This window comes from Solanum tuberosum, unplaced genomic scaffold, assembly GCF_000226075.1.
Source record: "Solanum tuberosum cultivar DM 1-3 516 R44 unplaced genomic scaffold, SolTub_3.0 scf00265, whole genome shotgun sequence".
NCBI classification, from domain to species: Eukaryota; Viridiplantae; Streptophyta; class Magnoliopsida; order Solanales; family Solanaceae; genus Solanum; species Solanum tuberosum.
In genome coordinates this window covers 877,758-888,791 of record NW_006239189.1, presented here as the reverse complement: position 1 = coordinate 888,791, position 11,034 = coordinate 877,758, and the positions used below count along the sequence as shown (strand labels likewise).

Sequence of the window (11,034 nt, the reverse complement as noted above, 5' to 3'; positions counted from 1 at the left end):
GGGGCAGTGGGGTAAAAGATTTTGCTTTAGAAGCTCTATCATGATTCCTACTATAATATATATATACCCATATTATTTATTGGGTAACTCGTTTTTATCCATTTAAAATATGAGTCGAGTTGAGTATTTTATCCATTTTAGTTTAACTCGTTTTCGATCGACTCATATTTGATTCGACTCACTCGCCACTCGTCTGTCACTCCTAATCAGGATGTTCCATAGCGGACACATGGAAAATATAATAGAAGAAGGTTAACTCATTTTAATCGGTTCAAATTCAATCAAATCCTTCCATTTGACATAACTAGGCACATGCAAGTTGGGATGTTCTGTTTTTCTGTTCTTGCTGAAGTTCTGATTATACACTAATTATATAGGAACATGCATGCATGTTGCACGTATACAATTACTCCATTTAATTTCTGTTATCATAGTTCATGTATATTATTTAGTTGACCATATATTGATAACAGCATCAAATAAATTGGGTCATAACGTAACATAGTGAGTTGTGAGATGCTTAATCAGCATTAATAGTGACAAAGATATATCATTCACTAGGACACTAGTCCACTTCATTTTCCTTCAGCCACATATATATATATAAAAAAAATATGTATCTAAAAATTGTATGGTATCGATAAATACCTGCATGATCATGCATATTGCTAAACATTATTATTGATGAGTCACATGTAAAGGTTGGCTCACCAGATGTTGACACTTTAATATACCTGTCCTCCAATTAGTTTCTACCAATGTATGTGCATGTACACATTGTGTTGGTCTAGAAATAATATTGATGTGACTCGATCCAACCGACCTGTTTACATATTCGATGGGCAAACAAAATGTATTTGTCTCTCGTTCAAAGTAAAGAAGATTTTTGAGTATGATGCTCACGTATAAAATGTCTTTCTAATTTTGTGTGGTTATAAAGTATTGGAATTTTTGAAAAATTAGATCGTCTATATATGTCTTTTGGTTTCTTTGGTTTGAAATATTAACGTTTAATTAATCATGTGCACTATCGTTGAAGCACATGATCATTGATTTAGTAATACCTAAAATGAGAGGGAATGAACAAAGTATCAATCTTATACACATATACATAATATATAGTATATACTATATACTATTATTTAATAACAACACCTTGTTCATCTCTTATTTCTCTAGACATAAAAAGGGATAAAGGTCTGAAAAATATCCCAACTTTGGTCGGATTTGTTGTTGCGATACTAAACTTTCATGAGGACCTATTATCTCTCTAGACTATTTAATATCGTATTTTAAACATATATATTTGCCCACGTGGACATAAAAAATAATGCAAAATTATAAATAATAATGTGTCCACGTGGGCACATATATACCTTTAAAAGACACTATTAAATAGTTTAAGGGGTAAAAATATGGTATTAAATAGTCTAGGGAGGTAATAGGTCTCATAAGTTTAGTATCGCAACAGCAAATCCGACCAAAGTTGAGGTAGTTTTTAGACCCTTATCCCACATAAAAACACTTGCAAAAGCACATGTCGTGAAAATAGGAATTGAATTTGAAGAATTCATGGTTTTTGTTGCGTTTCATATCTTAGCTATAGGTGCATGCATCTGTGGATAATGGATTATCAACTCTTTTATCAATTTTCTGTCCACCACTAACTTCTTAGCAGATACCGTTCCACCAGCCATAATATATATGTGATTCACAATTAATATATATTTTCCTCTTTTAAAACAATTTTATTTTTCTATTTTCATAAAACTACCTACTTATATCTTAACTTAGATGTGATGAGTCCAATACTGATTCCTAAACAATCATAGACTTACATTACTACAGAGGCGGAGTCAGTATTAAGAGTTTGAGGATTCTAACTTTTCTTCCCCTTTCTTATCATTGAGTTGTCATTCAGTTTTTTTAGGGGTTCACAAGTTATTCCTTGATTTTCTAGTACAAATATCGAGTCTACAGAAAAGCTATTGGGTTCGTCCGAACCCATGAACCCCACCTAGCTCCGCCCCTGACATTACAAAGCAATAAGAAAACGATCGATTTTTGCTAAAATATTAGGGCAAATGTAGGACTAGTATAGTAACGACGTCATGAATTCAATATATCAATTTAGAATCGCGTGTTTTAATTTTTTTCACACCATCACATTAAAGTTAAACATATAACAACATGTAATTGTCTATAGTAATTCCAATTAATAACTTAAAATATCTATAAATAACACATTCAAACACACCAATAACACACAAATTTCATCTCATCCGTTTAATACCCAAAAAGTACTTCATCTTATGACTTATAGCTAGACTAAGGTATAAAATGATGAAACTAATAAAGGTATCTTCTTCTTTTTTATAAAATGTGATAAAATCACATGAAATTAATATATATTGACGTGGAGGGTTAAGAATTTTCTAAAATTTCATTTATGATAGGTAGTTGAGGCATGAGGAGAAAAAAAAATGGAAAATGAGAGGTGAAAATTGAATAATGCATGTTAGGATATGGTCATATCTTAACTAACTTTCACCAAATTTCCCCTATGCATCAAACACAATGAGATGTAGTGCATTTATTGCCATAAATTTTCTCCATACTAATTGAGAGTACTTTCTCCTATAGGCATTTCCTCTAACCCTGCCCACAAATAAGGCAAGGTTTTTGGCCTTTTTTCTCCCCTTCAATTTGTCTCCTCCATATCAATATTCCAAATCTTTCAACAAAACAAAAAGGGCTCCTTAATCTCCGTACAACAACGACAATAACAACTATGCCTCTGTTCCAAACAGATTACGATAGCCTTTGTTAAGCCACAATGACAATGATTCCTCAACAATATTAACAAAATTGTCTCAATTGTATTGCCAATTTCTTCATCATGATGACTACTAAGAATGAGAAGAAAGGCAATATTTTGATGCAAAGGTATGAGATTGGGAAATTGCTTGGGCAGGGCACATTTGCCAAAGTATACCATGCTAGAAATCTCAAAACAGGGCAGAGTGTTGCTATTAAGGTGATTGACAAAGAGAAGATTATGAAGGTTGGGTTAATTGATCAAACCAAACGTGAAATCTCCGTCATGAGGCTAATCAAACACCCAAATATTGTCCAGCTCTATGAGGTTATGGCTAGCAAAACAAAAATATACTTTGCTATGGAATATGTTAGAGGTGGTGAACTTTTCAATAAGGTTGCTAAAGGCAGACTTAAAGAAGATGCTGCAAGAAAATACTTTCAACAATTAATCGCTGCAGTCGATTTTTGTCATAGCCGTGATGTCTATCACCGTGATCTCAAGCCTGAAAATCTCCTCCTTGACGAAGGTAGTATTAAAATTTTGATAAGAGTCGTGAGAGAAGCACATTTTTATTTACTTAGTTATGTCTTGGTGCAACAGGTGGCAACCTGAAAGTCTCGGATTTTGGTCTGAGTGCATTGTTCGATTCGAAAAGGCAAGATGGTCTCCTCCACACAACGTGTGGAACACCGGCTTATGTTGCACCAGAGGTGATCAACAAGAGAGGTTATGATGGTGAAAAGGCTGATATTTGGTCATGTGGTGTTGTTTTATTTGTCCTGTTAGCAGGTTATTTGCCATTCCATGACCAAAATCTTATGGAAATGTACAAAAAAATAAGCAAAGCAGAATTCAAATGTCCACAATGGTTCCATCCAGAGGTAAGAAAGCTACTCTCAAGGATTCTTGATCCAAATCCAGGATCAAGAATCACCTTAATTAAGCTCATGGATAATTCTTGGTTCAAAAAAGGATTCAAACAAATTGATAAAACCCCAAATCCAGGGAAAGATCAACGTGAATCCCCTCGTAGTGTTTTCGATATTGAGGACAATAATTCAGATGGAGAGGGACCTTCCAATCCCCAAAAAAATCAAGATTCCACAACAATGAAGCCTACTTGCTTAAATGCATTTGATATCATTTCTCTTTCCCCTGGTTTCGATCTTTCTGGATTATTCGAAAAGGAGAAAGAGAGAAGATCAGAAGCGCGATTCACAGCGAAAAAACCAGCTTCTATAATAGTATCAAAATTGGAAGAAGTAGCATCAAATGAGAGTTTTAATATAATGAAAAAAGATGGGACAGTAACAATGCAGAGTATTAAAGAAGGAAGAAAAGGGCAACTAGCAATTGATGCAGAGATATTCGAAATTACGCCTTCTTTTCATGTTGTGGAAGTGAGTAAAAAATCAGGGGATACAATGGAATACAAGAAATTCTTTGATCAGGGATTGAAAACTTCACTTAAAGATATTGTTTGGACATGGCAAGATGGTGAGCAACAAGTTGAAAATCAAGAAAGAATTTGATCATCTTTTTTGTTTGTTATTATAATGAAAATTTTCATTTCTTTCTTGTTTGTATTTATATTTTGTTTTGTTTTTGTTTTGTTTTGGGAAGGAGGAGAAAGGGGTAACTGGAGATACCTTGAATTTTCTTGTTTTTGATTGATTAGAGTATTGTATATTGTACAGGTCTAATAGATCTCAATTGAATTCAAGTAAAAAAAATATGATGATGAAGTCAGTTATCCTTTTATCTTTTTTTCCCCTTATTATTACATTTTCCTCTGCTTTATGATCTCATATTTTGTTACGAGAATATAAAGCTAAAAATAAGATTGTAAAAGTGCGCGGAACAAATTTATTTTTATATATGGTTATATACAGATAATTGAAGAAAAATTCAAGACAGATTAGATGAAGCCCTAGCTTAAAATAGAGAGAGTGAGAATTTTCTTATTGGATGAATCGTAACATGCAAATGAAATGAGTTTTCTTGCTATCGAATACTCTATACAATAAGACATTTTTATAACAACTATCATCTTTAATAACATTGCTATAACAGTCAAAAGATATGAATCAAACAACATTGTTATAGAGATGTTTGATTGTGTCTATATGGAATATAACAATGCCGACATTTACAAAGAAAATGTTACATTTGTCAAGAAAATATCATGAAGTCTTCACACAGTAATCTTTGTTCCAGGACTTGATGGTCTTGAACTTTTCACTCCCGAAAAAAAACCTTCAAGGTCAAAATTAAATAAAATTGTCCATGTTAAACTTGAAATTTTGCACATGAACAAGGTGATCAAAGTTCAAGACTACCCCCACAATTTAAAGTCTTACTTATAACTTATAAGTCACCCTCTTTGTTATTGGTCTGGGCTTGAGGTATATTGGACCCCGGAAATAGATAAACTCTTGATATTGGACTTCAACATATGCAGATATATTGTCCAAAATACTAAGATGGGATCATTGACACTTTTACCCCTTCTTAGTAATGGTCTTTAAATTTTGTCCCTCGGGATAAATAGTTCTTTCAAGAGACATAAAAATCTATATTTTCGCATCATAATATCTCACAAGTTATATTCCGCATTCTGAAATCACTTATCTCCTATTAGATATGAATTAAATTTCTTAGGGCAAAAATTAAAGATCAGCCCATTAGAAATCACTTATCTCCCCCCACAGATTGACGGTCAAACAGAGTGTGTCAATGCCCTACTGGAGTGCTATCTGAGGCACTATGTCAGTGCGCACCAAAAATATTAGGTAAAGCTCTTGGACATGACACAGTTCTCTTATAATTTGCAACAGAGCGAATTCACCGGGCGCACACCGTTCGAGTTGGCAACTGGCCAACAACCCCAAACTCTGCATTCTCTACCGACCGCTTTCCAGGGGAAGAATTTGAGAGCCTACCATCTTGCCAAGGGATGGGAGGAACAACTCGACACTGCCAAGTCCTACTTGGACAAGGCAACAAAGAAGATGAAGAAGCGTGCGGACCGCAAGCGACATCCCACGGATTACCAAGTAGGCGACATGGTCTTGGTGATATGAAACCTGAGACAATTTAAAACACTAAGGAGAGACCATCAGAACTTAGTGCAAAAATATAAGGGCTTGTTTAAGATCATTGCCAAGGTAAGCAAGATCTCATACAAAGTGGAGTTGCCTCCACACTTCAAAATTCATCTGGTCTTTCACACAAGCGTCCTCAAGCCATACCATGAGAATAAGGATGATCCCCAACCCGGAACAAATCATGACGGGCACCCATAACTGTCACTGCCTCGCATGATCGAGAGATTGAGGCTATCAAGCCAAACAGAAGCGAGGCAGCAAGTCAACTCCATGTTCTTTGTTCATTGGAAGGGACAAACTCCGGAGGAGGCCACATGGGAGAGATATGAAGACTTGTGGCAATTTAAGGACCAAATCCAGGAATTTTTACAGCAGTGCGCCGCGGTCGTCGCATCAACAGGTGGGGGGAGAGTGTTATGTCCCGCCACTTCACAGTTCAAATTCGGCACCGAAATAAGGGAGAATAATCTAGAGTTGAGGATAAACTTATGGAGAACTCTAGAATCCCCTAGATATTTCAAGAAGGTTATAAAATCCTCTAGATATTTCAAGAAGGATATAGAATTCCCTAGAAAGTGTAGAGAATTCTAGAATGTGGACCAAAATATAAATATTTTAGGGACTTGTAAAGTAATTTTTATTTACATTTTAGCCCCTAGGTTGTAATATAAATAGATGGGGCATTTGCAAGGCATCTAACAAGTTGTAAGCAATCTTCCTCAAGTAATACAAAAGTCTTCTTCCAAAGTTCTCTCTCTAAATCTTTTGAAGTCTTTATTTGCATTCTCTTACCGATCTAGCTTCAAAGGGCTTGCTTGAGCTTACAAGACCATGAAAGAATCATGAGTAAGTTGTCAAGTGCCGCACGAAACATTTATTTGCATTCTCTTAGCGATCTAACTTCAAAGGGCTTGCTTGAGCTTACAAGACTGTGAAAGAATCATGAGTAAGTTGTCGAGTGCCGCACGAAAAATTATTGAGACTCTAAGTCCGTACACTTATTTCCTCATCCTTCCGAGATTCTGACTCAACGGAATAAACCTCTGTTATAGTCACTCGAACTCGCATAGAATTCAAATATCTAAGAATTCTGATTACTTTGTAAGACTTAGAAGTCTGGTTATATACGAAACCCATTCTGATGTTCACATAAGATTTCGTCTTTTCATAGTTCACATTATGCGTAGGGAGAAGCATGTATTCATCTAATGATGGATTCCATATACAGTTCAATTTATGGGAACATGTAGTAGCGAGGTTGACCAACCCATGTATTGAACCTACCACCCTAAAATCCGACGAGTCAAGAACATTGTTTAGCGGTTCGGTGAACTTCATCAAGAAGCTACAACTTCTTGCACTGATGTGAGGGTTTGAACTAAACGTGTTGAGATGAAGAAAAATGAAATACGGGGTTGAAAACTCAGTACGCCAACGTTTATTCAATAGTTTCAGTAGAAGTAAATCTTTCACCGGTAATTTCGAAAATAGGAGTAGAAGAACGTCGTGGGGAACGCAAGTATCGGTTGCATTCTTCATGTTCGCAAAAAATGAATGTTGAAGAAATTTGCCAAATAATCTTGAAAGAAATGGCTATTTGAAGAAGAAACGCTCAAATTGCTACTCTTGCTCCCGTGAGAATTCGTTTTCATTCTTCTTGAAACTGAATCTTTTTATTACATTTTCCTCTGCTTTATGATCTCATATTTTGTTACGAGAATATAAAGCTAAAAATAAGTTTGTAAAAATCTGCGGAACAAATTTATTTTTATATATGGTTATATACAGATAATTGAAGAAAAATTCAAGACATATTGGACGAAGCCCTAGCTTAAAATAGAGAGTGTGAGAATTTTCTTATAATTGGATGAATCGTAAGATGCAAATGAAATGAGTTTTCTTGCTATCGAATATTCTATACAGTAAGACATTTTTAGAACAACTATCATCTTTAATAACATTGCTATAACAATCAAAAGGTATGAAACAAACAACATTGTTATAGAGATGTTTGATTGTGTCTATATGGAATATAACAATGACAACATTTACAAAGAAGATGTTACATTTGTCAAGAAAATATCATGAAGTCTTCTCACAGTAATCTTTGTTCCAGGACTTGATGATCTTGAACTTTTCACTCCCGCATACTTCATTGTTGAACCTTCAAGGTCAAAATTAAAAAATAAAAAATAAAAAAATAGTCCATGTTAAACTTGAAAGTTAGCACATGAACAAGGGGATCCAATTTCAAGACTACCCCCACATTTTAAAATCTTATTACTTATAAGTCACCCTCTTTGTTCTTGGTCTGGGCTTGAGTATATTGGACCCCAGGAATAGCTAAACTCTTGATATTGGACTTCAACATATGCAGGTATGTCCAAAATACTAAGATGGGATCATTGACACTTGTACCCCTTCTTAGTAATGGTCTTTAATTTTTGTCCCTCGCGATAAATAGCTCTTTCAAGAGACATAAAAATTTATATTTTCGCATCATAATATCTCACAAGTTATATTCAGCTTTCTGAAATCACTTATCTCCTATTAGATATAAGTTAATTTTTTTATGGCAAAAAATAAAAATCAGCACATTTGAATGACAAAAATTAAATTCGAAGAGAAAACTATGCAATTAAATAACTAATGTGCTTAATACAAAGGAGAGACGGAACCAAGACATTAGTAATATTCTCATCTCCAACTTTAGTATAAAAATTAAACTCTTCACTCAACTTTGAAGAATAGACTTCTTTGTTCAATTTCATCAGTAAATATAAACAGACTGTATAAGTTCCAGAAGCAGCCAAATTCATCAATCACTTTCCAAATAAAAATTGAGTAATTGTGCCTTTTCAGTAAAGAAAGGCCACCAATATTTAAAAAAATAGTGACACATGACATCAGAAAGAAATATTAAAAAATGAAAAGAATCAGAGAGGGTCCAGTCCTCCACTAATTTAAATAAGAAAAGCAGCTATGGGAATACCTATTTTTTAACAGAATTAAGGAGTGGAAAATCACTAACTACACATCATATGCAAGAGTAATCATAGGAATTTACAAAGTTCAGTCCTTAAATAACGGATCTTGCCCATTGTATCATATCCTTATCATCATCAAAAGATATTATAGTTAAATCCCGATATTTGTTTAATATGGTTATAAAAGAATATATAATATAACATAATTAATGTTATGAAAGTTGATGTGAACAACGTTTATTTCTACTCTAAATTGAGATTGTAGAAACAGAGTTAGAACGGATTTAATAAGTTCAACTTAAACTTATGTTTTTACTTGATGTATAAAGTGTTGGAAAAACTATATGCACAGCGAAAGCATACCATAATCTTACTGCTAACATGAATAATAGATAACCAAATCGTTTATGCTAGAACACATATAATATGCTACAACACATAAACGTATTGAAATTTAATTTAAGAATTACCTCTTGAAGCGTGAGCAGATACCTTCAAGCGAATCCACGAGTTAGACAGACCTTCAAGCGAATCTACATCAACTATGGTCTTTTACAGTGATCCAAAGTTTACATCCGAACTCTCTCAATACTTGGGTGGGCAAGTTTGAATAGAAAACCTTCAATCTCTTTCTAAGTTAGGAAAATCCTACTTATAGAGATTTCTTCCCAATCCAAAGAGGAGAACCAAAACACACGTTATTTTCTTCAACAGAAAAATACACGGTAGTTTTGTTTTTACGCCTGTCTCCCCTTTTCCCTTTAGAAATAGGATTCTGAGTTCTAGTTAAATATGGGCACTATAGAAGACCACAAAATTAATTATTGAGGCTTCCTATTATGGAAATAATTCCAAATAATTAATTTGAATTGTTCTTACCATAATAAATTACAAATCATTCCACTAGAAATTCGTAATTGCACTCCTCTATTTATATTTCGAACTTCCCCATTAAACACTTATGTGATTCCCCATGTTAATATTAACTATACTAATCAATAAATTAAATTACTGACGAATTTAACTTAATGATTAATTTCCTTTAGAGCACTACTTAACTTATTTCATGTGTCGGATTCATAAATCAACTTGCAAGGTTTGACACGATGAAAACTTATAAGTTTCTCAAAAAGGCATATCAATCAATCTCTATAACGAGACATGAATTCCATCAACTAACTTATTATTTCAGCAATATATATTATTATCATCCAATCTACCAGGCATATTGACCCATCTCAGAATCTCACCTTTTAATAAATCAAAACGATAATTAATATATACAGATCATAATAGTTATATCAGGATTAAGAATATAAGTACATTTAATAGTTTAGAGAATGTTTTTGTCAGTCAGTCAGTCTAAAACAACTATCTCTACTCGGTCTCGTTCAATACATACTAAATGCACTAGCACAAGAAGTTGGAACTATACCGTTCCCATAATCAAGATAAATTACATATAATCTTGTGCTACAATCGTACCAATGGCATGTCCAATTTCCATCCTAGATTGTGAACAAAAAACGTTATACTTATAAGAACTGTTGATTTAATCCTCTGTGTATAAGCTAAAACTCTACACACTAAATCATCTACTATATAAGTAAACAGACACCATAAACGAATATATGATCTACTAAAAGTGAGCAAATATTTATTCTATAATAAATATTATATCTTAGCATATGGTTAATAGTATATATCCCAACAATCTCCCACTTAGACTTTTAACCATCACAATTGTTATAATGTACTATATCTAAATGCATGGTTAATAGTATATTCTCTAACAATCTCCCACTTAGATATGTAATCTTGAAAATTGTTAGAATACTATGTCTAAACACATGATTAATAGTATATACCCAAACAATCTCCCACTCAGACTCTTAACTATGCATTTACAACTTTCAGAAGCATTCCTTTATTTCTTATCAAAAGAAATTTACCAAGTTATTTTCCCATGCAATTTTGTCTAGTAGTGCTTTGTCGTAACAAATCGATTTTGTACTAGATCTTGAGAGAGCTTCTCTTGAAATCTCCCAAGAGTGTACTTCTTTTCAGGAAATCTATCATAAAAGTTCTCTCAAGCATACAAAACAATTCAATCTTCGCT

At 33.6% G+C, this 11,034-nt stretch overlaps 1 protein-coding gene across 1 annotated transcript; it reads left to right on the top strand.

Annotated features, from left to right (window-relative positions):
• The first annotated feature begins 2,462 nt into the window (after positions 1 to 2,462).
• Positions 2,463 to 4,521, top strand: LOC102587198 (CBL-interacting serine/threonine-protein kinase 20). Its single transcript, XM_006358093.2, has 2 exons — positions 2,463 to 3,347; positions 3,422 to 4,521. The coding sequence occupies exons 1-2, from the start codon at positions 2,900 to 2,902 to the stop codon at positions 4,351 to 4,353; spliced, it is 1,380 nt and encodes a 459-aa protein (XP_006358155.1). The 5' UTR covers positions 2,463 to 2,899; the 3' UTR covers positions 4,354 to 4,521.
• The last annotated feature ends 6,513 nt before the right edge of the window (positions 4,522 to 11,034 follow it).

Excerpts from the sequence above, each read along its gene's own strand:
- LOC102587198 (XM_006358093.2), top strand. The coding sequence starts at position 2,900 with ATGATGACTACTAAGAATGAGAAGAAAGGCAATATTTTGATGCAAAGG. Across the intron at positions 3,348-3,421 it reads AAATCTCCTCCTTGACGAAG|GTGGCAACCTGAAAGTCTCG; the intron begins GTAGTATTAAAA and ends TTGGTGCAACAG.